Source organism: Dromiciops gliroides, chromosome 1 (assembly GCF_019393635.1).
Source record: "Dromiciops gliroides isolate mDroGli1 chromosome 1, mDroGli1.pri, whole genome shotgun sequence".
In the NCBI taxonomy this organism is placed as follows: domain Eukaryota; kingdom Metazoa; phylum Chordata; class Mammalia; order Microbiotheria; family Microbiotheriidae; genus Dromiciops; species Dromiciops gliroides.
The window spans coordinates 685,134,349-685,161,446 of record NC_057861.1 but is presented as its reverse complement, the minus strand read 5'-3'; the positions used below and the strand labels follow the sequence as shown (position 1 = coordinate 685,161,446).

Sequence of the window (27,098 nt, the reverse complement as noted above, 5' to 3'; positions counted from 1 at the left end):
AATGTATAAAGTGTTTTGCAAACTTTAAGCTCTATATCAATGTGAGCTATTCTTCTCCTTGAATAATCCTTCTGTAATTTAGATTGCGTGACATTTTAAATAAATGCCCTTTTACCTTAGCATAATGTCACCTTATTGAATTTTGGCTTATAGTTGGTAGGGTCATAGAAAAATAGGGCTCATGAGCAGTGGTTTTAAATAGATGATGAACTCTAATAAATTCTAAAAACCTGGCTCTAACTCTTGGGTGATACTCTTATTATAATTTAATTTTCCCTTGATGACCATTTCAGAGCATGAATTATTGGGATGTGCTAAAGATGTAAGTTTTGGTGGGGTGGAGGAAATATAGCTGGTATCAAAGGGATGTTACAAAGAAACTCTTTAATGTGTTTCTGATGCCAGCTTGGTTTCTGGCTATGTGCCTCTTTCTCACAATGATAAAGTGAAGCATTGTAGCTGTGTCTCCTCCAGACAGTAATAAGGATACCTATGATTAAACTAATTAGGAAATCAAAGGCTGAAGCAAATGGTTTTATTGGTATCACATGAATTCTTGTGATAGGCTGAAGATAAATATGAGGGTATGTGGTGAGTAAAATTAAATGTGGATGCCCTATTTCTGTCCCAAGTTTAGGGAAAATTAGCTGGGGGTTATCGGATATTTGTTACTTGGAAATTATAGGCTACTGCACCAGTTTGGGGGCATTAAGCATTTATTAAAGCATATTAAATATTAGTAAAGAGAGTGCATATAGCTCTGAAAGATAAGAAAGCCTAGCTAGAAAAGAGAAGAGAAAGATAGTGGGGAACCATAGCGGACTATGTCTGTTCTCACCAAGTTCCCAAGCCAAGAGAGGGAGTCACTGTGTAAGCTTGCTGTGGGCAGGAGGAGAACCCATCCTTTCCCATTGCTCAAAGCTAATTGGCTACCATCATTCAAATCTATTGGTTTACTGGATTTGAGGGTAGTCTGGCTGACGGCAGAGTACGGAGCCCTCCGAGGGGAAAAAGCCTTCAGGTAGGTGTGGTTTTAATACCTATTCACTGTCCAGTGTCCAACAACATTTCCTTTGAAATTCTCCTGACTCTGGGCTGGCCCCAAGAAAGGTCTGGCCAGGCTCTCTGGGTCTCAGAACCCCAAACACCCTATTATTAATAATCTTCTCACAGGTAGCAGTATTCTTTCTCTCCAAAACCCAACATCTTTATTACTGCTTCTATCAGTCTTCTGCCTTGTCAGCACTGTTAAAATATCTGTTTCTATTATCAAACAATGAAGCACAGAGATGCCCTAGGCAACTTACATCCCCATATTCAATGGCCTCTTCCTCCCTCTCCCCCTCCCCCTCCCCCCCCCCAAGAATTTATACTCAGGTGTTTAGGCAATGGCTTATTCCAAAGTCTGAAAAGTCATCAGTATCAGAACCAATGAACTAGAAAAGAAAGCACTGGCTGGGAGGCAATGGAGCTGGGTTTTGTCCCTGACTCTAACTTATTTCTAAGTCTCATTTTCCTGATCTTCAAAATGAGAGGGTTGAACTGGATAATTTGGATAGTCTCTTCTAGCTCCAACATTAAATGATTGATTAAAGACGTAATCTCTAATGACACTTCTACTGACATGAGACAGGGACACATCTTCCTCTAAACTCTCCCTCATGGAGAACACTTTGAACAGTGTTCTAGACATAAGCAACATTAAAAACTGTTTCTTTAAAATTATAATAAATTAAAAGAGCTATGTAGTATCTTCTGATTTTTCAGTTTTATCCTGAAATTCCTTCTGCAATAGCATCCCATAGTCTGAATAATTCTCTTGTGTAGAGTTTGGCTCAGTGAGATAATAATGGGGGGACAAGGAAGGAGTAAAATATATTCCTTGTAACTAACTTGGTCTGCTTCATTAGGTCAGACTCTACAATGATCTAGTAATATAAGTTTTTCTACTTTCTGGCAAGCCTATAAAAATGATCTTTCATTGATGATATAAAAAAGATGATAGGATATATAAAGATGGGATAATAAATATTAAAATTCATTAATTAATATTTGTAATGTGTTGGTATTAGCTCAGGCTCTGTAATCAAAAGGCAAAGCACCTGTATAAGACTTAGAGTGATGAAATTTCCCAATCACCACATAATTTATTTTGTGGAAACCTACAAGCATTTGCACATGCAAAAATTCAACTTGCCCTTATCACTCTCAAGCCCAGGATGATTTGATTCATTTGCAACTGACAAAGTAAAAGTTAATGAATGTTGCCAGAAGAACCCAATTACATTAGTATTATAAACTTGTTCCAGAGAGAGAATATAACCAAAAAGCTTTCAACCTGAGTCAGTTCACCCTCCTTGGTAAGCTTGGTGGCCCTTTTCTCCTGGGAACTTGTCATATTGGTGGCAGATAGTAGAGACATTGTACTTCACAACTGATTGGCTTTAGCCCTACTGTAATCAGAACTACCATGTACAGCTAATAATTGTTAAAGAAATGTTATTTATCAATAACCATATGAAAGAATCCTCCAAATCACTAATAAAAGAAATAGAAATTAACACAACTTTGAGCTTTCATTTCATACCAATAAGACTGTCAAATACAACAAAAAATAAAAATGATAAATGTTGGAAGGGTTCTGGGAAAGCAAGTATACTAATTAACTGTTGAAAGAGTGATTCAGGGTGGGAAGGGGAGATTATAATACAAAAGTCACTAAATTATACATACCTCTAATTATAACTATTGGGCAAATGCCCCAAGGAAGTCAAAGACAAGTGGGAAAATCTAATATCTACCCCCCCAAAAAATTATAGCAGCTCTTTTTATAGTAGTATAAAATTGAAAGCAAAGTGGATACTCATCTATTAAGGAATGGCTGAACAAACCATGCTACATAATGAATTTTTTTAAATGATAGATATAAATAATTCAGAGAAACTTGGAAAATTTTGTATGACCTAATATAGAGTTGCATACACAGAATGAGTACAATCAAAACAATGACCACAATAATGTAAGTAATACAGCATTGAAAGACATCAGAACTCTGATCAATACATGAGCCAATCTTGGTTGTGGAGTGACATTGAAACAGGATTTCCCTTTCTTGGCAGAGAATCAATGCAATATTGCTGGCAAATGAGGCATGCTTGTCAAGCATTACTAGTGTATTAGTTCACTTTGCTTAGTTTTGCTTCTTTGTTATAAGGAATACTTTTATCAGGGATGAAAAGGCTAATAGCAGTGATGTAAGAAAGAAAGAAGTACATCAATAAAACACTCATTTAAAAAATATATTTTCCCTTCATTTTTTTACCTTGAAGCTTCAGTGGCTAAAATAATTATATACATGGTTTTTCTTATCCTCTTACTCAGAAAGATATCAAAACAATATAAATTTTTTATTGGAATGGGGAGCTGAAATTACAAATTCATTGCATGTAAATGTAGACTTCAAGGAATAACAAGTGGCCAGAATATTTTGTATGAATTAATTAAAACATGTCTTGACATTTCATAGCTGAATCATTGAGCAAGTCAGGTTTCCTCCTCAAATCTAGTTTTAGAAGTGGCATAATGTCATGGAAAGATCACTGGGCTTGAAGTTGGGAAACTTGGGTTCCAACCTTGTACAAATACTTACAATATGACCACAGATAAATTATGTAACTTCTACAAACTTCCATTTCACGTCTAAAGAATTAGGAGGAGCTAATGACCATTATGCTAGTTATCATAAAAGTTATGAAGAATATTGGTTTTTTTATATCTTAAAGTACCATATAAATGTATCATTACTTTCTTTTCTAAAATTTATATCATAAAGAACAAATTAAAATCTGTAACATAAAGAATAAACTAGGGGGCAGCTAGGTGGCACAGTGGATAAAGCACTGGCCCTGGATTCAGAAAGACCTGGGTTCAATTCCAGCCTCAGACACTTGACACTTACTAGCTGTGTGACTCTGGGCAAGTCACTTAACCCTCACTGCCCCGCAAAAAATAAATAAATAAACAAATAATAAAATAAAATGGAATGGAATATAAAAAAAAGAATAAACTACATCATTCCATGAATCAGTCTCAAAATTCAATCAAATACTTACCATTGAGAAAGCAGAATTCTGAGAACCTAAAAAAACACAAAGCAAATTTAGGATGTTATTTTTATTCTGTCAAAAAACAACAGAATTTATTGAGAATGTACTATGTATTAACACTATGCTAAACATTACAGAAGTTACATAGGAAATATATCAGCCTTTGCTCCCACAAGGAACTCCTAATCTCACTGAGTAGCTCATAATTTAGTAGAGGATATCATTGAGAGAAAATGCCAAGTGAACTGCTAAAAATAGTATGGTGGCTATATATAATAATATGAATAAATGGAAGTTTATTTTACAGTAAAAAAGTATGGATATGAGGAATTCAGAGAAATATTAGACTTGTATGAGCCAAAATTGAATGCAAAAACCAAAACCACAAAGTTTAATATACACATAATATATACAATATATGTATAATGACTACAACAATATAAATGAAAAGACTACTAATTGGAATCCAAATTCTGAGCATCTGTAAGACCATTCAAAATTATGGTTGTAGGGGGCAGCTAGGTAGCACAGTGGTTAAAGAACCGGCCCTGGATTCAGGAGGACCTGAGTTCAAATCTGACCTCATACACTTGACACTTACTAGCTGTGTGACCCTGAGCAAGTCACTTAACCCTCATTTGCACACACACACACACACACACACACACACACACACAAATTATGGTTGCAGGAAATAGATAATGAAGTGTACTTGCCTCCTCATACTAGAGAGGAAGAAAAATTGCTAGGACAAAGAATTGTATATGCAGTCATATGGTATTTTTGCTTAGCTATATAATGTATTACAAGAGAGAGCTCATCTGGAGGGGGAGAGGGGACAGTTTCTAGAAATGGCTGTTATAAGGACAAAAATGATCCATAATTTTTTAAAAGAAAATGTCACTTTCTAAGTTCATGGCAATATCAAAAGAATGTGACTGAAAAAGTCAGGAAAATCACTGAGGAGCATAGATTTGAAGCTAAAAGGAACATCATAGGCCAAAGGCCTATCTCTTCCTTGTATAGATGAACAAAAAACATTAGCAAGGGTAAGGAATTTGCCCAAGATCCAACAAGTGGTCAATAGTAGAGTCAGAATTCAAGCCCAGGTCCTACCACTCCAATTCAAACACTCTTTCTATGATACCATGAGGGGGCAAAAGCAAAATCATCAACAAGATTCTGCAGAAGGTCCCAGATTATTTTATCAACTTGTAGCAGATTTGGAAGGGGGGGTAATTCAGGACAAATAGATTAGGATGGGGGATGGGGGGGTAGAACAGAAGAAGAAGTGCAATGGAGAGAAATAAATTACCTTGGTTTCTGAATTAGCTTTAAATCACATAGGCCCAACTTGGAACTATATGAGTAATAGTATAAAGTGGGACAGAAAAGGGAATTTTATCAAAGAAAAACCCAGCTCTTATCCTTTAAGTAGCACTTTAACAAATAAAATGGAGAAGTAAACTTTATAAAAAGAGAATGACCCTTAATAGAGTCTAATACAATAGAGATCCATTACATAAGAGATGAAATTATTATAGGACTTTTCTTCCATACATTTTTAAGCATTATCAGATGGGCCTTTTGGAAATAAGCCATCCTGAGAACTCAAAGCTATTGATATACCATTTCCTTTTCTATCAATAATAACACATAATGCCACTTTCTACAAGTAGTTCTCTCTTCATTTTCCCACAAAATGTACTTTTCTCAAAGATATTTTGTGAAAATTGCATTTCTATATAAAATGAATGATCATTAGTTTGTGTCAGAATGGTGAGAACAGGGAAACCCGGTATTCATTAAGGAAGGGTTAAAAAGTTCACATGAGCCACTTGTCGGCTGTGTGATCTTGGGTAAATCACTTCACCTTTCTAGGCCTCAATTACTTTATCTCTTCCAGCTCTAAAATTCTAGGATTTTATGAATCTGTGAACTCAAAACTCAGAAATAATAGTCCTGAGAGTAATAATAAATTCACATTTAGATAATGTAGAGTCTTAAATTCTACTGAGTCCTTTCTTTACAACCCCATGAGACAATGGAGAAAATATTGTGTCTATTTTATAGTTGAAAAAATGAAGGTTGAGAGAAGTTAAGTCACTTTTCGATGGTAACATATCTGAACATGAAGGGCTTGACTTGAAGGAGAAATTTAAATTAAATATTAAACTTTTTAAAATGTACTTCTTCCTTCAAAAGTTGATAAACATGTTTAGTGGAAGACCTACTGGTTTCTAATAACTCTAAAAGGACTTTGGCCAACACAGATTTTTTGCTTGGGCTATCCCCCATGTCTGGAATACATTTCTTCCTCTTAGAATCCAGGAGTCCATAAGACTCAGCTGCTATGCTGCCTCTTACAAGAAGCCTTTCCTGATTGCTTAAGTCTCCATTTTCTTCTTCCTCAAAGGATTACATATATACTTATCTATTTATATATCATATTCCTCCCCAGTACCTAGACAGTACCTTGCCCCAGGGCAAGAATTTTTTGCCCCATTTTATTTTGTTTGGTCTTTGTATCCTAAACACCAATACATTTTTGGCCCTTATACATGCTTATTAAATTCTATTGACCTGGAATGGACTGAAAAATAAATAGTTCTGTAAAGGACAGAAATGGAGGTATTGGCAGATTACAGATCATGCCATTAAAGATTTAGAGTTGTAAAGGGCCTTAGAGGTCATATAGTTCAAACCCCTTATTTAAAATTAAAATTTTAAATCTTTAAAATATAAGGAAACTGTGGGCAGCTAGGTGGCGAAGTGGATAAAGCACTGGCCCTGGATTCAGGAGGACCTGAGTTCAAATTTGACCTCAGACGCTTGACACCTATTAGCTGTGTGACCCTGGGCAAGTCACTTAACCCTCATTGCCCTGCAAATAAATAAATAAAAGATAAGGAAACTGAGGGCTAGACAGAGTAGGTAATTTACCCAAAGTCACATAGGTTGTAAGAAGAATAAGGATTCAAAATGATGGTACATGAAGTCAAGGACAGAATTCTTTTCCCTATATTGAAACCTCACTAATATCCATCAGTTGAGGGAAATGATAGAAGAAAAATAGGGCAAAGTCAAGAGAACATGGAAAATTTAAAAATGAAAGCAGAAAATGAAGAGACTAGATGTAGAAGGACATAGGTTCTGGGATGATGTGAAGCAATGAGATATTGGGGATGATACCAGGATAAGAATGAAACAGGACATTGCTAAACATCATATTCTAGATCCTAAAGAAACTGCCAAGCAAGCATCCTATTTTCTGCAGGGATAATTGCTCTCAGACACTAGCATCTTCAGCTAAATAACTATCCTTACATATCAATCAGCAAGGGTTTATTTGTTGTTGTTTTGGGGGGGTTTTTTTGGAGGGGGTGGTTGGTGAGGCAATTGGGCTTAAGTGACTTGCCCAGGGTCACACAGCTAGTAAGTGTCAAGTGTCTGAGGTCAGATTTGAACTCAAGTCCTCCTGAATCCAGTGCCAATACTCTATCCACTGTACCACTTAGCTGCCCCCAGCTAGGGTTTATTAAGCACTTCCTATTCACCAGGCACAGTATTAAGTGCTAGGATACAAAGAAAAAAGCAAAAAATAATTCTATCTTCAAAGAACTTACAATCTAATGAGGGAGAAAATATATAAGATGGCAAGTAGATAGAAAGTAAAATCTTAGAGAGGATAGCACTAGCAGTTAGGAAGATCACAAAAGGTTTCCAGGAAGAGGTGGTACTTGAGCAAAATCTTAAAGCAATCAAATCGGGCCTCAGACACTTAACACTTACTAGCTGTGTGACCCTGGGCAAGTCACTTAACTCCAATTGCCTCACTAAAAAAAAAAAATCTTAAAGCAAGACTGGGATTCTAAGCATTGGAGAGGACAATCCAGCGATAGGAAACAATCAAAGCAAAGGCAAGGGGAGGTGAGATAGATGTCCTCTGCTAGGAACAATAAGTTGAGCAGTATGGAAAAAGGCAGTAGAATGTAAGCAGAGTGGGAAGGTAATGATTCCACATCTGAGAGACTGGACTACTCAGAGCCTAAGGGATAACATAAGCCATTTCTTTAATAAAAAATATATGCCATTACCCCCAGGTAAAAGCAGTCCACAAGGAGATAAAAATAGTTTGCAAGCAACTTCCCTGAGGTTTCAGAAATTTGCAGCTATTATCCTACAGTCTATGGTCTATACACTTTGGTCAAAAGGTTCATAGCTTTGTCCCAGGTCCCAGATCAATCTACCAAAGGGCTATGGAGATCAACAAAACTATCAGATCCTATAGGTATGACCTAAATGACATCCCTTATGAATATGAAGGGGAAGTGATGAATAAATTTAAGGAATTCAATCTGGTAGACAGTACCTAAAGAACTATGGACAAGTTCACAATATTGTACATGAAACAAAAAAAAAATCTAAAGAAAAAGAACAGCAAGAAAACAAAATGGTTGTCTGATGAGGCTTTACAAATAGCTGAGGAAAGAAGAAAAACAAAAGGTGAAGGAAAAAAGAAAATATATGCCTAACAATGCAGAATTGCAGAAAATAGCAAGGAGAGATAAGACGGTTTTCTTAAATGAGCAATGCATAGAAATGAAAGATAACAATAGAATAAGAAAGACAAGAGATCTCTTCAAGAAAATTAGAGATCTCAAGGGAAAGTTTTACGCAAAAAATGTGCATGATAAAAGACAAAAATAGTAGGTACTTAACAGGACCAGAAGAAATTAAGAAGAGATGGCAAGAATACAGCAGAGAACTATACAAGAACGGTCTTACCGTCACCAATAACCAGATAATGTGCAGAATGAAGTCAAGGTTGCCTTAGGAAGCATCCTAACAATAAGGCTAGTGGAGGTAATAGAATTCCATCTGATCTATTTAAAATACTAAAAGATGATACTGTTATAGTGTTACATTCAACACAATAAGTCCATACATTGTCACCTTATTTCTTTAACTCATATGGAGGGGCAGCTAGGTGGCACAGTGGATAAAGCACTGGCCCTGGAGTCAGGAGTACCTGAGTTCAAATCCAGACTCAGACACTTACTAGCTGTGTGACCCTGGGCAAGTCACTTAATCGCAATTGCCTCACTAAAAAAAAACAAAAACAAAAACAAAAACAAAAACAAACAAAAACAAAAATAACTTATATGGAGAACACATCATGCAAAATGCCAGGCTGGATGAATCAAAAACCAGAATTAAGGTTACCAGGGAAAATATAAACAATCTCAGATATATAGAGATGATGTCACTCTGATGGCAGAAAGTGAAGAGGAAAGAAGTCTCTTGATGAGGGTGAAAGAGGAAAGTATAAAAGTTGGCTTGAAGCTTAGCATAAAAAACTAAGATCTTGACAACTAATCCCATCACTTTTTGGGAAATAGGGAGAGAAGAAATGGAAGCGGTGTCAGATTTTATATTCTTACTGTAGATAGCAATTGCAATCATGAAAATAAAGATGCTTGCTCCTTCACACACACACACACACACACACACACACACACACACACACGGTCCATATAGTGAAAACTATGGTTTTTCCAGTAGCAGTGTATTACTCTAAGGAAAATCGAGTGCCAAAGAATCAACACTTTTGAATTGTGGTGCTGGAGAAGACTTTTGAGAGTCCCTTGGGCAGCAAGGAGGTCAAAACCGTCAATACTTAAAGAAATTAATTCAGGCTGTTTACTGGAAGGTCAAATACTGAAGCTGAGGCTTAAATACTTTGGCCTCATAATGAGAAGATGGGATTCATTGGAAAAAATCCTGATGTTAGGAAAGTTTGAAGGCAAAAGGAAGAGGAGACAGGAGAGGTTGAGATGAATGGATAGTGTCATAGAAACAATGAACATGAACTTGGACAGACTTCGAGAAACAGTGGAGGATAGAAGGTCCTGGTGTTCTATGGACCATGGCATCACAAAGAGTTGGGCATGACTGAACAACTGAAAAACAACATTTTGTACTATGCATTTGGGGAAAACATCTCCTCAAAAATAATAGCCTTGGAGGTCAAAGAAATAGAGCCTGTCGGGTTGTGTAAATAGAGAAAAAGACTCTCAGTCTATATTTTATTTTGATTCCATCTCAAAGGGAGGCCTCCACTATCTTAGACTTCTGTTCCCACCTACACATTCTGATGAGATTACCTAGAGACCACTTGCCCCACCAAGATTGGCTGATGAAATCAACTACTAGGAAACACTTCCACCCCATCAAATCTTGGGCAACACCAAGGTTAACAAGTTACACAGTCCAAAGTTAAGACATTCTTCCCCCGCAAATCATCTAATATCCTGTCCCTATTTTTCAATCTCTCAAATAAGGAAAATGAATGGACTGCTTCATCATCTTATAGGCTCCTTTTGCCTCCTGTTCTAAAGCTGTGCAAAAACTATATAAATGGGGCAGCTAGGTGGTGCAGTGGATAAAGCATCAGCCTTGGATTCAGGAGTACCTGAATTCAAATCTGGCCTCAGACGCTTGACACTTACTAGCTGTGTGACCCTGGGCAAGTCACTTAACCCCCATTGCCCCGCAAAAAAAAAACAAAAACCAAAACCCTATATAAATGTGTATATCTCCCTTTCTTCTGAGTTGTTGCTAGTCAGATAGCCTTGTCTCCTGATTTATTGACCTCCAGTCAAATGGACCTAAGTGGGAGAAATTACTCTCCAGGAGGATCTTAGGATTTCAGAGCTGAGAAATTCCCCAACAGGGCAAAATCAATCAATCATTAGAAATGTATTGAATACCTACTATGTGCCAAATGCTGTGCTAAGGATACAAAAATAGGCAAAAGCCAATTTCTGCCTCAAGGAGCTTACAATTAGATCTACTTTTGGCTCTTAACAGTTCTGGTTAATGGTGGGGGAGTTAATGGGGTTAACTCAAGCTACCGCAATATTCCACTATTATCTTGGCCCACTGCAAAAAGAAAGAATCCAGGTTCTAAAGGACTGTAAAGGTCAAACAAAGGACTTAATTCAATCCTGGAGGTAATCAGGGCCCACTATTTAACTGGGCAGGGAAGTGACTTGGTCAGGCCTACCCTCTAGAAAAATTGCTTTGGTGGATGAGTGTGTGGAACAATTATGGATTTGAGTCAGATTAAACTCTAAGAATGGAGTATGAAAGATACCTAGCCCCCCCCCCCCATAGCTAGCCCTTTGCTTTGCCTAAAAGTTAATTGCTTGTTAAATTCTCACTGTCTCCTTCAAGTTTTATTGTTGAGATAATGGACTTGGGACAGTTCTGTAAACTTTGGGGATGGGGTCTGGGAGATATCCAGTCCCCCAGTAAGTTTTATTACTTGTCACAGTTCTACCAATTAGCACTATTTACTTTACTTCTGCTTAGCTCCCACATGCCAGCTACAACTTAGTTTATGGCCTGTAATAAAAATTGTGTCTTCAAATAGTCGACTTACTACCCTCTCACATGTCAAAACCCCAGTCCCTGTCATGGATTAATTGCAGTCAGATAAGGGAGTGATTTCTGCCTCCCTCTTTCTTTGACATTCCTCAGACTTGTACCCCTTCCCCTTCTTCCCTTTGTTCTTGGACATATATCCATACATGGATCACGAGCTGGGCATGCACCTTGGGAGAGACAGGATTGGATGTTAGATTGTGAGCTCATCCACCCTAGGTGTATGTGGGGACAGTCCTTTTCAAGATTACTATAAAAACCTAAAAGATTGGGCATATCTTTGCAAGACTTCAATGTGTAATTGGGTTTTGCCCGTCCTTATGAGGATGTAATAAATCTGTCTCTGCTTGACTTGGTGGTCTCCTCGAGTTATTTGGGTAAACTGAGGCAGTTTGTCCCAAACAATGAGTAATGGGTGAATTGGAATGGGGGGATACCTGAGATGGGGAAACTAATTGGAAAGCTATTGCAGTAGTTCATTTCATAGGTGATAAGAGCCCAAAATAGGGTTGTGGCTGTGTAAATTAAGAAAAGGGGAAATATGGGAAAATGTTGTTGAAAAAGAAATTAACATATTGAATATGTTTTTTCTTGTTTGGTTGGAAAGTCCGTATCTATAACAACCCTACTTAACCTAACTAATGATTTGATGAAGGTGAAAGAGGGAAGTATAAAAGCTGGCTTGAAGCTTAACATCAAAAAAATTTTAAAAACTAAGATCTTGACAACTGATCCCATCACTTTCTGGCAAATAGAGAGAGAAGAAATGTCAGATTTTATATTCTTGGATTAAAAGATCACTGCAGATGGAAGTGATCTAACCAGATGACTGTCTCAGATGTCTTTGTTGGCCTCAGATTCCTAAATCTATAAAAGGATAATAACTAGAGGATCTTTAATGTCCTTTTCTGCTTTAAATCCTATGATTACATCTGAATACCTCAAAGATTCTAGGTCAATATTTAACTTAACTTTAACACCTCTGAGTAAAGCCATTGGGAAGGATTAGAGCCTATTCAAATCTATGAAGTAAGAAGCAGAGTAAATGTTGGAGAAACTTTACAACTAGTCTAAGGGAATGTATTTATTAGGCCATCCCTAGGAATCTCACCATGGATATTCATGAGGTAGTTAGCCTTGATGCCAACATAATCTACTTTCTATGGCTCTATTGCTCCCCTAGAGCTTCTGAGCAATAGAATATAATTAAGGTTCCATTAAACAAAGTTTTCTTTCAAATTAACTCCAGGACCACTTACCTGACAACTTGGCACCTTCCATCCAAACTTTTTGTAAAGCAACAGCCTTTTCCATTGTTTCTGAAATACCCTGGGCAAGCATCCGAATATCTTCCAGAAAGGCCAAATTGGTCCCCATGCCTTGATGGTCTTGAGAATTTGAGGACCTGGAGATGCTTTGAAGAAATGTCAAAAAGGAAGCTCATCAAAAAAACCCAAATTTGTGAAGTACAAAAATGTATTTCCTATTCCAATTTAACTCAATTTGATAAGCGTTTATTAAATATATTTATACCCCAACCTGACCTCTGCCCTTGAAGACTCTCCCTCTTATTAGATAGCTCTTCTCAGCACTTCCATTTAAGGTCATGCAGGCCAGCCATGTCTCATTCCTCTCCAGACCTGATGCTGGTATTTCTCTAACATGACCCTAGCTCTTCATTCTCCAGCCCTGGGATTCAGACATTGGAACTATCTTCCATCCCTGTGTCCTCTCCTTCTGACTGGATGGCTCTACCCAGAATTTCCCCTTAAGGTCAGTCATGTATCTATTATTCGTCTCCTGATCTTTCTTTGCCCTGCCCCTCCACCAGTACCAGTACCTACCTACACACACACACACACACACACACACACACACACACACACACGTTCTACAGATTCCTTTTGTGTGTTTTCTTCCTCCATTAGAAAGTAAGCTCCTGGGGCAGCTAGGTGGCGCAGTGGATAAAGCACCGGCCCTGGATTCAGGAGTACCTGAGTTCAAATCCGGCCTCAGACACTTGATACTTACTAGCTGTGTGACCCTGGGCAAGTCACTTAACCCCAATTGCCCCGCAAAAAAAAAAGAAAGAAAGAAAGAAAGAAAGAAAGAAAGAAAGAAAGAAAGAAAGAAAGAAAGAAAGAAAGCTCCTTTAGAATAGAGCTGTCTTTCTTTATCTTTGAATTTATATTCTCAGCTCTTAGCACAGTATCTGGCCCATATTAATTGCTTAACAAATGATTGTTGACTGATTGGCTGACTTCCAAGGAGAATAGTTATAAAGTATAAGCAAGTATGTATGGGTTGTAATCTGCTCTTTTAGGGAAAACACCCAATTTTTAACAGCATAGTTCAATCAGAGTATGCCCTAAATTTGGGGGGTGGGTTGCCATTCTGGGCCTGTGATTTCATCAATGTAGGGATTTCCTAGTAAACTCCCCCTGCCAGCTCTTAGATAATAGCTTTAGACACTGAAACGCTAAGTGAGTTACTAAGAGACCAATCAATAAGCAATTCATTAAGTGCCTATCATGTATAAGAATTGTCATATGGATGGATATTGTCATATCGGAAGTGAGACTTGAACTCAGGCTCTCCTGAGTCCAAGTGTAGCCTCTTGTCCACTAAACAAGTCCGCCTCTCCATACCATCCTAAGCATAATTACACATTTAAATGATCAGTTATCTCAATAATTTGAAAATTCCCTTCCAATGACGCAAATAGAAACACACACATACCCACTCATCCTGTGCCCTATGGGACTCTTGTCTACTCCCTCCCATAAAGTCTTCAAAGTGAGGTCCACCCCTGCTAAAGGCCTTCCTTGCTTCTTCCTGACATTAGACGGGTACCAATGTAGCCTTCTAGCAGCCCCCATCATTCTTGCCCACTCCAAAAGCAAACCATTGAGATACAAAGAATTTAAAAGGGCATAGTTTCCACCCTCAAGGTGTCTACATTCTAATCAAATTGCTGTAAGAAAATTTAGGGGAGAGAGATCATCCTGTGGCAAAATTACACATGTACATGAATACATTGATAGTCTGTGATTTCTTTGTTTCATTCCCTCCACGGGTGCAATATACAACCCCTTCCCAAAGCCACAGCCCCAAGACAGGAGCAGCTTCTCCAGAAAAGACCTTCCCCAGGCCTCCCTCCTGCCTCCCTGGGGGTTATGGAAATTGACAACAATGAGGTAATCCATCTGGCAGGAGTGTGAGGAATGGTCTATACACCTGGACTTTAGTTCCATTTAGAATTGCTCACTGGGTGACCCTGAGCAAACCACTTAACCTCAACTGTCGTCCCCCCCCCAAAAAAAACTGCTTACAACCTCTAAATATTAACCATTTGGTTTTGCTACTAGTTTAGGAGACTGTCAGCTGTCTCACTCCACCTTATAAGCCCTCCCCTTCTACACTAACAACTTGAAGAAGCTCTCATTTAAAAACAAAAAAGAAAGTAAAGAAAGCAAAGAGAAAAACATCTTGGGGATTGTGCCTAAATAGCTTCTGCTAAAAAGAATAGGATTTTAGTCATCAAAGACCTAGGATGTCAATTGTTGTTTTTCTTCTCCTAAATAATGAGCTCCCCTGCTGGTATTTCTCCCCTCCAGGCCAGCTTTTGCTAACAGATGTCGCTTGGAATTGGGGATTTTAAACTGGAATCAGGAAACTGTACAGTTGTACTGAGTTGGAAAAAAATGAAGGGATATTGACTAACTATACATCCTTTGACCCAGAAATCCCACTACCAGACATACACCTGGTATGAAGAAAGAAACAAAGTTCCAATATATATCTAAATATTGATAGCAATCCCTCTTTTAATAGAAAAGAACTGGAAATAAATCTAATACCAATCCATTGGTGACAGAGACAGGGAGAAACAAGAATGGAGTCAAAACTAACACAGAACAGACATCAACATAATACAAGGAGGGGCAGCTAGATGATGCAGTGGATAAAGCACTGGCCTTGGATTCAGGAGGACCTCAGTTCAAATCTGGCCTCAAACACTTGACACTTACTAGCTGTGTGACCCTGGGCAAGTCACTTAACCCCAATTGCCTCACCCCAAAAAAAAAAAAAATCATTTAAAAAAAAACATAATACAAGGAAAGGGGAATGTTTTCTTCTATTCAAGAACACAACTTGGCCCACTCCAAGGGCTACCAATCCCCTAGGGTGCTAGTTCTGACTTCCAATTAGGGAAGACTGATCTTGGCATGCCACGTGGACTGGGTACACCACAGGAGACATGAAGGGTCAGTAATGTGAGAAAATAATTATTAATAATGGATTTCTTGGAGGGACGCAGGGACCCAGCTTTAGTCAGCTTTCTCTTCACTCCCACTTGAAGGTTTGGTTCAGTAACTGACTGATCTCTTTCAGAGCCAGCCCAAACCTGTATTAGAGATAAGACTCCCTAGGTCAGTGAAGTAGAGATTAAAACCACACCTATTTTAGTTTTGCCCTCTGGGGGTCTGTCTTTCACTAGACCCTGATATCATTACTCACAGTACAGCTCATTTTAATATGGGCCACCCTCAGGTCATGTCAAGCAATGGAATTGAATGATTCTAACCAATTAGCTTTGAGCAGTGTGTAAGAGCCACCTCTATTAAAGGAGGAAGGGGACTGGACTACAGGAGGCTTGCTCTCTTACACCTGGGATGCTCATGAACTAGCCACGAGCCCTCTCCTCTGCCGTTTGGCAAAATGTGCTGGGTATGTAACTGTTCAGGCCTGTAAAGCCTGTAACTACCGAGAAAGCCAGTCAGACAAATGGTCAATACTTTAGTAATATGTGACCTTAATTAATAATAAATGCTTACTGCCGCAACTGTTATAATAGCCTTTAATTTATAACTAGCAATATTTTAGAAAATCCTAGCCTAGTCCCATAATATTTTAAATGACACAGTAGCAAAGGCAATATGTGCCCAATCCCTGTTTTCCTCTTCCTTTCCTTTCCATCGTGCCCTCTGGAACCATCCTCTATGATTAACAAATTCCCTTTCATCCTCTCAAAAACTTAAAGACATCATATTGCTTTGCACTTTCTCCTAGGCTGGTAGTTGCCTCTTCTCTCATGTTCTCTAATACAAAGGGCCAGGAGGGGCAATCGGCATCATCTTTGCTCCCTATTGCTACTTCCAGACCTTCTGAAACTATCACCATTGTTCAGCATCCATTTCTTTTAAATCCATTCCCATCTTTGTTGCTATCTTCTATGGACCTTTAAGTCATTCTCTCCTCCCCAAAAAGTTCAGAATCTAGTTCATTATTTTTCTACAAGCTAAACCCTGCCCTGTTTAACCATCCCCATCTCCCATTTCCTCAGTTTCACCTACCTTCCATGACCTCTGCCTCTTGTCTGCCTCAACCACACACAGATTGGATACCTAAGAAACCCTTCCTCTCCCACCTTCCCCAAAACACACACATTCCTACTCAACTGAATTTACCACAGGTGCTAAAATCCTAAATTATAGATCTGATAAGAAGGTGCTATTACTAGTATTTGGTACCTAAGGAGACATTAGATATCATCTAATTCAACCCTTTTTATTTTACAAATGGGAAACCTAAGGATCAAAAAGTTAATTGACTTGGTCAAGTGTATTCTACTTGCCTGGAATGTTCTCCCTTCTCACACTGTATCTTAAAATTTCTAGTTTCCTCCAAGGATCATCTCAAATGCTAACTTCAGTTTTAGACCTTTCTTGATTCTTCAAATATTAATATTCTTTCCCTCTCCCTCTACTTACTTTGTGCTTACTTATCTGTACATATCTGTGCTCCTTGAAGAAAGGAACTGTTTAATATTGGGGTTTTGTATCCAAAACATCTAGCACAATGCAATGCCTTACACATGTGAATTTAATCGACCTGAATTGAATTGAGCCAAGCCAGGATTCAAAACAGGGCAGATGACACCAAATCCAGTACACTTGACACTATAATTTTCTCCTGTAATAATCTTTGGCTAGGTCCTATTGCAACTTCCACTAAGACCCACTTGTTTACATAGAATCAGAGTAAGAAGATACTCCAAAATATAGAAATTTAACTCTGGAAAACGTATTTCTGTGGAAGCAAGAAGAAACAAATTTGTAAAACAGAGAAGAGCTAAAGGCCAGAGTCACGTAGACCATATTTTTGCCTGAAAGGCCCCTAGGCTCCAGAGGCACACAATATTTGTTGCATAAAAACAGTATCTACAAAGAGGCCATTCAAATGAACTGCTAGATTATGAATATCCCTCTGTGAAGGACTAAAAGAAGCACAAGGAGCCATATCCTAGTACTACTGCACCGAACTTTCCTGATGTATCCTTCATTGCTAATGGTCCTGTATATTTTGATGATCTTAGTAAAGGTATAATGAGCATATTTTTTAGTCTGAGTTTTAATTCACAGCAAATCCTGAGGACTCTCAGGGCTAATTTATCTCCTTATGAGCAGCTAGGAGGCAGGCAAAGTGGATAGGGGGCCAGACCTAAAAGTCAAGAAAATTTATCTTCATGAGTTCAAATGCGGCCTTAGACATTTATTAAGTGTGTGACCCTGGGCAAGTCATTTAACCTTGTTTGTCTCAGTTTCCTCAACTGTAAAATGAACTAGAGAAGCAAATGGCAAAACATCACTATGTTTGCCAAGAAACAACCAAATGGGATCTCAAAAAGTCAGACACAACTGAAAAACAACTGAAAACAACGCGTCCTAGCATAGTTAATAATTATAGTAATGGGAGTAAAGGACTTTTTTTCCCCAGTTTTGACCTATTTGTGTCTGAATACCACTTCAATTTTCCTGACAAGATATTTGTACTATGATAGCACTGATTGCAGAAGAGTAATGATTTCACAAGAACTAGATCCAAATTCTGACAAAACTTGCATAACTAGGAATTCTGAGTTTGGATCCCAGTTCTGATCATTGTTAGCTAAATTGATCTAAATATAAAAGATCATATCATAAACAAATTAGAGAAACATAGAAAATATTAACTATAACATATATGGGTAAGAGAAAAGTTCATGACCAAACAAGGAATAGAGGGGTAAAATGGGTAATTTTGATTACATAAAATTAAAAGAGTTTTCCACCAAAAAAAATCTAATAAAGCTAAAATTAAGAGGGGAACAATTGGGGGAAATGGTTGCAATGTTTCTCTGATTAAGACCTCATTTCCAAGGAATAGATTCAGATTCATATGAAAAAGAATAATTCTCCAATCAATAAATGGTCCAAAAATATTAATAGTCAGGTCTTAGAGGAAAAAATACAGCCTATCAATAACCATATGAAAAATGCTCCAAATCTGTAATGGTTAAATGAAAATTAAAGCACTTCTAAGATTATACCTCATATTTATCAAAGTGACAAAGAGGACAAAAATGAAAATGATAAATGTGAGAGGGGATGTGGGGAAACAGGCACACTGATGGTCTGTTGGTGAACCTGTAGATGGGTACAATCATTCCGGAAAGTAATTTGGAATTATAAATTCAAAGTTAGTCAAAATGCATGCATGCCCTTTAACCCAAGTGTAACACTGCTAGGCCTATACCCAAAAGAGATCAAAGAAAAAGGAAAAAGGTCTTTTAGGTATAAATGGGAATAGGAATCACAATCACGTCACTACATTTTGATAGGTTTATAATATAGGAATCCCTCCAACGACTTTGTGACCTAATATTACAAAAAAGAACCTAGTAAAATGGATAATCTCATTCATTGTTCTAAAAACTACTTGCTGTCCTTAGATATGAAACCCTACAATTTTGTCAAAAAGGATTGCTTCTCAAGTTTTGTAAAAGTTTTTGGTCTTTTCACCTCATCTCCTGGCCTTGAACACAGGATGTGTTCCTATTCTGATAATAAATCCTGCCAATTGCATTCCAAATGCTCCTATTTCTTTCTCTTGGCTGATCTCCCTCTTTCTCTACCCTTCCCTGTCTTGAAAAATATTTTGCTTATCTATCCTAAGTTGCCAAAGAGTTCTGCCAATTGGATGTGTGCTCTAAACAGATTTGAAAACCAAAGGTGGATGATAGGAATCAAAATTTGTTATTAGTGAAAGCAGATTCCTTAGCATGCTAACAAACCACTTTACTTTCACTTCTATCTAGAGTCATTAGACCCTCACTGAAGGTTATGCCTCTACTCTCCGAAAAGATCAAGAGAATTCCCCAGGGGGGCGGCTAGGTGGCACAGTGGATAAAGCACCGGCCCTGGATTCAGGAGTACCTGAGTTCAAATCCGGCCTCAGACACTTGACACTTACCAGCTGTGTGACCCTGGGCAAGTCACTTAACCCCCATTGCCCCGCAAAAAAAAAAAAAAAGAGAGAGAGAGAGAGAATTCCCCAATATATAAAAATATTTGTAGCACTTCTCTGTAGTGGCAAAACAAAAACAATAGCCAAAAACTGGAAATTGAGAGGATGTCTGATAAGTGAGGAAAGTCTAAGTTGTGTGATGGAATAGAACTATACTACAAGAAATGAAGAAACAAATCATTTCCAAAAAAAATAAATGGACTGACATGAACTGATACAGAGTACAGTATTAGTAAACAGAACTAGAACAATTTATACTATAATATCAGTGCTTTTAATGAATGACTTTGAGAATTTTTACAAACTGATGAAGAATAAAATGAATAGAACCAGAAGAACAATTTATACAATAGCAACAACAATACTATAAAAAAACAACTTTGAAAGCTACAAGAACTCTGATCAATGCTGTAACTATTCATGATTCCAGAGGAACTTTAACGAAACTGCTATCCATTACAGAGAAGAAACGGATTTAGGAGACAAAATAAGAAATGTATATTTTATACAGTTATTGAGGGAATTTGGGCTTTTTATTATTCATATTTGTTATTTTAAAAAAACCCTTGTTTTCCTTTTTTTTCCTCAGTGCAGTGAGGGGTGAGAGGAAGAGGAAATATATTTATATTAATTTTTTAATAGAAAGGTGGGGAGGGGGTACTATAGATGTGAAATGTTACCTAACTTTCAGATGAAGTCACTATACTATAAGTTTTACTTAATTGTTTAACTTATGAGGCTTCTCATGAAATGGGAGTGATCTGTAAATGTCTATAATATAAAAACAAAACGTTAATAAAACTTTTTTAAAGTCACTTATTACCTCTAAGCTATCTCATCTGTCAACTAGGAATGATAATATTTATACTACCTACCTCTCAGAGTTTTTTTGAGGGGAGAACTTCGTAAACCAAAAAGGGGGGTTAGGTATAGGTCTTGTGAGTTTACCAACATAAGGAATTCCTTGACAAAGAAACTTCCTTTACTAATGAAGGTCACACCTCTGCAACTTAATAGTTTTTAAGACTATTGCCTAGAACACTGAGGGTTAAGTGACTTGCCTGGGATCACACAACTTCTATTTGTCAGAGGTGAAATTAAGGGATTTAAAACTCAGGTCTAGGGGGCAGCTAGGTGGTGCAGTGGATAAAACACTGGCCTTGGATTTAGGAGGACCTGAGTTCAAGTTCTGCCTCAGACACTTGACACTCACTAGCTGTGTGACCCTGGGAAAGTTACTTCACCCTCGTTGCCCCACTTACAATTTATTTTTTAAAGTTTAAAAAATAAATAGGTCTTTCATGCTCCAAGGCTGGCTTCCCATCCACTATGTTGTGCTGTCTGTAAACCATAAAATATTATATAAATAAGAAGTGTCATTAGGATGATAATCTCATCATCAGTAAAGTTGTCATACTTGTGCCAAGAGATGACAGCTTTTCAGTTTGTTTTTTCTGAACTTAAATACCAAATAAAATGAGTATTTCCCTATACAGAATAGAAAAGGAAAAGATCATACATAAACTATAAATCTTTTATACACACTTTTAAACATACATTTTAAACATATAAAATGTAATAAAATCATTATATAATTTTATATTTCATTATTATTATATCATATATAATAAATTTGACATGTAACTTTCAAATTTGTCTTGTTTATTTGTAATTTCTCTGGCTTTTGGTTCTCCTTTGTAAATTCTAAAAAATGCTTCAATGGCTCTCTTTTCTTTCTTTTCTTTCTTTTTTTTTTGGCAATTCTATGTCTATTCCCTTGCTTTCACCCCCAAAAATGAGGAGGGAGAAAAATATAATCTTTATAACATATTCAAGTACATTGGACATAACCCAAAGTGTATATCTTATTCTGCATCCTGGACTCGTCTCCTTTCAGTAAGGAGGTGGACAGTAAAACTATCATCAGTCCTCTGGAATAGTGACTGATCATTAAAATGACCAGAATTCTTAAGTCCAAGGAGCTTTTTCCTAAATGTTGACATGGAATGGAGGGGACACTTCCTGAGGGAGAGCACACTCCCTCATGGTTTGGAGATCATGGTTTTTGTGCCTCACACTTTGTGGTCTTCTGCTAACCATGTGCCCTTGGGAACTGGAGAAGAAAGTAGCCCTGGAGCATGTCAAAGGGTTACAAGAGGTCCTAGGAAGGGGGTAGTTACAAGGAATGAGATAGGCCATATATAGGAATTAAGTAATGGACATGGATCCCATCTTCTACAAGAATCTTTTCCCAGGGGGCAGGTAGGTGGTGCAGTGGATAAAATACCCACCCTGGATACAGGAGAACCTGAGTTCAAATCCTGCCTCAGACACTTGACACTTACTAGCTGTGTGACCCTGGGCAAGTCACTTAACCCTCATTGCCCTGCAAAAAAATAAATAAATAAAAATAATCCTTTCCCAACCCTTCTTAATTCTAGTGCCTTCCCTCTCTTAATGATTTCCTATTTATCCTGAATATAATTTGTACTTGTTTGCCTACTGTCCTCCCCATTATATTGTAAACTCCTTGAAGGCAGGGACTGTTTTTTGCCATTTTCTGGTATCTTGGTGCTTAACACAGTACCTGACACAAAGTACACAATAAATACTTATTGAATAACTGATTGACTAACTAGATGCGGCATTCCAAAAACTTTAGTTCTACTTGAATAATTCTTAGTCAACTGAAATCCACATACTTCGCTGAACCAGCAAATAACCCATGTTTGGCATTCCCTAGTTGGGTAGGGAGATGGGAGGAGAGAGATAAAATGTTCTGCTTTCTTGTCAACATTCCTGGATAACAGAAGCAACCCTACCTCCCTGGAAATGCTTTACCCTGTCTTCCCAGAGGCCTCTTTAGGGCCCTTTCTCCCAAGAAAGAATTAGGTCCATGTAAGCCCTTGTCTTTTTTTGAAGCAGTCTAACCTCTTCTTCTAGAGGGTCTGTGCTTTACAATGCTCTCTCTGAATGGACAAGTCCTGGTCTACAGAAGCATTCACCTCTTCCCCTGAACAAGTCAACTCATATCCACAGAATGTCTTGGACTCTGAAGCCCTCTCCATCCTCTGCTAGAGCCATCCCAACCCATTCTTCTCCCATAACAGGGGCTAAGCCTCAACAGGTTTTGCCCTCAAGTTAAAAAAAACAACAACTCCCAGGTGTGCTTCTATTCATCAATTTCCCCAATTGAGCAAGATCAAGTGTCACATCTCCTTTTAGACAAAGGAGTCATCACTGTCGTTAACCAATTAACAGGTTACGTTCAGTGTTAATGTACTTTTCTGTCTTAAAATTACTATGAATTGAATTAATGGAGAAAGGCAGCATGACATTGTTTTTTGTTTGTTTTTTGTTTGGGTTTTTTTGCAGGGCAATGGGGGTTAAGTGACTTGCCCAGGGTCACACAGCTAGTAAGTACCAAGTGTCTGAGACCAGATTTGAACTCAGGTACTCCTGAATCCAGGGCCGGTGCTCTGTCCACTGCGCCACCTAGCTGCCCCAAGCATGGCATTGTTAAACAAGCATTGACCATGAAATTCGGACACCTGGGTTCAAACCCAGACTCGAACTCTTATTAGCCATATAATCTTGAGCAAGTCAGTGAACTTGGTCTCTATTTATACATCTGCAAAGAGGGAATGATAGTATTGACACTGCCTATGTCACAAAGTTATCATAAGGAAATTGTTTGGTCAGCCTCAAAGCACAAGAGAAATGGGAGCTATTATAATTGTTCTTTTTAGGATAATGGCACATAGCTATGGCAAGCATACCTTCACCCACAGCTTCCAGAGTAGCCCCATGGTAGTTATGACCTTGAAAGATAATATTCTAGGCCCCCAATTTAAGAGGTTTAAACGTAGCCAAGATATTTAAAGCAACAAAAAGCCACATAACTCCAATAGAAGAATGCTGAAACATCCAGGAAATGACTGGTGCACTGAAAGAACCAAGCTTATTAAATCTCTAAAACTAACCGATCAAGGAAAGGGGCTGACTTTTCGTTGCTATGTTCTTCAAAATAATTCAAGATATCAGAGTTCAAAATAAACAAAACCAAAAACAAGGGTGAAACCACAGTTGTAGTGGAGGCAAAGCCCATCACTCTCTGAAGAGAGTTCTCAGAATTTAAACAGATAGAGTGGGACAAAAATTGATTGGATTCAGTTCAACCAATATGGATTAAAGTTTTACAGTGAACAGATCATTATGTTGGGGAAAATAGCAAGTTAGAAAAAGAAAGATCTCTGCACTCTAGCACTTAATAGTCTACTATAGGAATATGACAGAAAAGAATAACTTGGCATATCCAGTTAGTTATCATGGGAAAGAGAAGCAGAGAATTGTTTTTGGCTATTCTTAGACAAAGACAAAGATAAAAATGGAAAAATTAAATGCAGGAGTGTTTCTATCTAGCCCAAGATTCAGAAGTACTGTCTATATGACTACAGGGTAAGAATACCTGGCTAAGATGTGAATGATAAAGAAGGATTATTATTAAGGGTTAACTTTGTATATAAAGTTGTTATTTTTGGAATATGGGGAAAGATAAAGAATATAACATTAGGTAATAAAAATAGTAATAGTTGATAGCATTTAAATGGTGAGGTTTGCAAAGTCCTCAACAAATATTTTATTTGATCTTCACAACAATCCTATGAGCTAAAATACATTAACTCCCTTTTATAGATGAGGACACTGAAGCTGACTTGCCCAAGGTCACACAGCTAAAAAGTATCTTGAGACACAAATTTAGGATCAGAACTTTCCCTATACCACCTAGTGAGACTACAGACTTGAGATCAAGCTCCAATTCTGACATTATTAATACTTTGTATGACCTTGGCCATGTCATTTGACTCCTCTGAACATGAGTGTGGCATAAAAGATCTCATCTAGGAGAAGTATAACAAGAAAAAGAGATGAAGTGGTATTTTGTGATAGTCCTCACAGTGCCAATGTTTTTGTGACAGTCCTCTGGCATAAAGCAGTCCCTTCTAGGAGAACATAGGCTTCCCCTATTGACTTTTGCTTTCTCCAACTAGGCTCACAGTTCCCTACTTCCTCAGGATAGGTGCAGCTGTCAATATGTTAAATCCCTATCTGGGTATCCAATTTATGTCTAAAGAAAGGTGGTGGGGGGCAGCTAGGTGGTGCAGTGAATAAAGCACGGGCCCTGGATTCAGGAGGACCTGAGTTCAAATCTGGCTTCAGACACTTGACATTTACTAGCTGTGTGACCCTGGGCAAGTCACTTAATCTTCATTGCCCCACAAAAAATAAAGAAGAAGAAAGGTGGTGGACCAGTCAGAGCCATTGGGAAAACAACTTCTTATTGAGTTCAGATGATAAGAATAACATGTGAAACAATAGGAGTCAGTTTAGCGCAAAACTTTCTTGTAAGCTATGGAGGAAAAGGAAAGGAAAAGAGGAAAAGAGAACCCAACTCAGGCATACACACAAACATAAAGTTTAACTCAGTAAGGGAAAAGCTACATTGGGAAGCACAGAGACACAGGTCACTCAGCAAGGAGGAGAGTGCTCCAACAGGCAGGGGAGCTCTTGCTGGAGGGGAGGGGATGTTCCAACTAGGGGAGGATATGGTCCAAAGTGCCCTTGTGAGAGTGAGATTCTTATATTCTGATTTTGGGTGGACTTTCCGGAACCGACCGAAAAAAAGATCATTTGGTGAGTTTGTTATCAGGAAGAAAAACCAAACTAGTGGTAGACAAAATATTATTTGGGGGACCCAGCTGTACCAACCTTTGAAAAACATTCTTATCAGTATTTTTCTATGGGTATGTTCTATAAGCTTACAGACTCCTGTAAGGGGATACAGTCACAATGGCCTCAAAACCAACAGGCCTAATCTTATAACAATGGTTTCCTTGCAAAGAGTCTATAATCAACAGTCTCTCTTAAAGGAAGGTTGTCATAGTGGTCTCAAAACAACCATGCCCTATCTTATAACAACTGGACATATAGCAAGAGTGAAGAATAACAGATGACCAGAACAAGTGTCGGTTTGTCACCTGGGAAACGTTTGGGTTTTTTTTTTTTAATGAAATAGGGTTTCATGAATAACTTCAGAAAGACACAGCTCATAATCACATGGGATCCAAAGGCATTGTTGAGGTGAGTTCTGCACTAATGAGGAGATCCCAGATCCAACCAAGTATCCTGGCAAAATAAGAATATTCATATTTTTATTACCTTTCTAGTACTGCTAGTCACTACTATTACTAGTAGTTATTGTTGTCAGGAAGTTCATAAACCTCAAAGAAATACAGAAATGTGAAGGTCCAATTCAACAATTATCCAGTATAAAGATGATAAACAGTGCATCTCCATGGTCCCTTACGGTGCTAAAATTCTGAATTTTTAATATGGTGGCTCTCAATTAAATCCAACCGCGAAAATCTAATTTTACTAGTGTAAGGGGCTAAAATTCTATCTATGATGTCTAAAATCTAATGAGTGGTCGCTTTAAATGAGAAGCTTTAGCAAGAGTTTAGACTTTTAAATATTTATTAAAAGTACATCAGAAGTTGGTGAGGAGAGAGAGAGGTAAAAATCTAACTATCTCTAAGAGACCCCAGCATCCAACCACCCAAACTGAGGTCAGGAACCCAAGAGTGCAACACTTCTGCTGCTCTTCCCAGAACCTCCCATGAAACAGGAAAAAGGACCATCCACACACACACAGCTCCAAGCTAATTGGCTGGTAACTTTTATTGAGAGGACCCATGAGCAAACTTCACTTCCTGACACCAAACTGACCTTCAAAACCCCAGAAAAGGTCACTTTAAGATGCTAAAGTCACATGGTTTCTAAATCACGTGCTTTCTCCTCATGGCAGAGCTTCCCTGCAATATCTTTCCAGCAGGGGTATCATTCCAATTCTCACACTAGCTATCACCATGAAATAATGAGGTTAATTTTATCTATATGGATACCTCCTCTACTAAGAGACTATAACCCTTCCACTTGTTAATAGATGGTTTAGTCTACTTCTCTGGGGGGTCAAGGGGAAGCAGCACACTGGTTATACCTTTTTTTTTTGGTGAGGCAATTGGGGTTAAGTGACTTGCCCAGGGTCATACAGCTAGTAAGTGTCAAGTGTCTGAGGCTGGATTTAAACTCAGGTCCTCCTGAATCCAGGGTTGGTGCTCTATACACTGCACCACT

The 27,098-nt window shown here is 38.0% G+C and overlaps 1 protein-coding gene across 1 annotated transcript in view; it reads right to left on the bottom strand.

The window, feature by feature from the left end:
* The window catches only part of ABCA13 (ATP binding cassette subfamily A member 13), a 506,393-nt gene that overhangs the window by 446,052 nt on the left and 33,243 nt on the right, over positions 1-27,098 (bottom strand). The window contains exons 4-5 of the mRNA XM_044001141.1: positions 12,815-12,969; positions 4,113-4,138 (exon numbers count right to left, since the gene is read on the bottom strand). Coding sequence (XP_043857076.1) covers positions 4,113-4,138; positions 12,815-12,969 — 181 coding nt within the window. The remainder of the gene's footprint in view (positions 1-4,112; positions 4,139-12,814; positions 12,970-27,098) is intronic.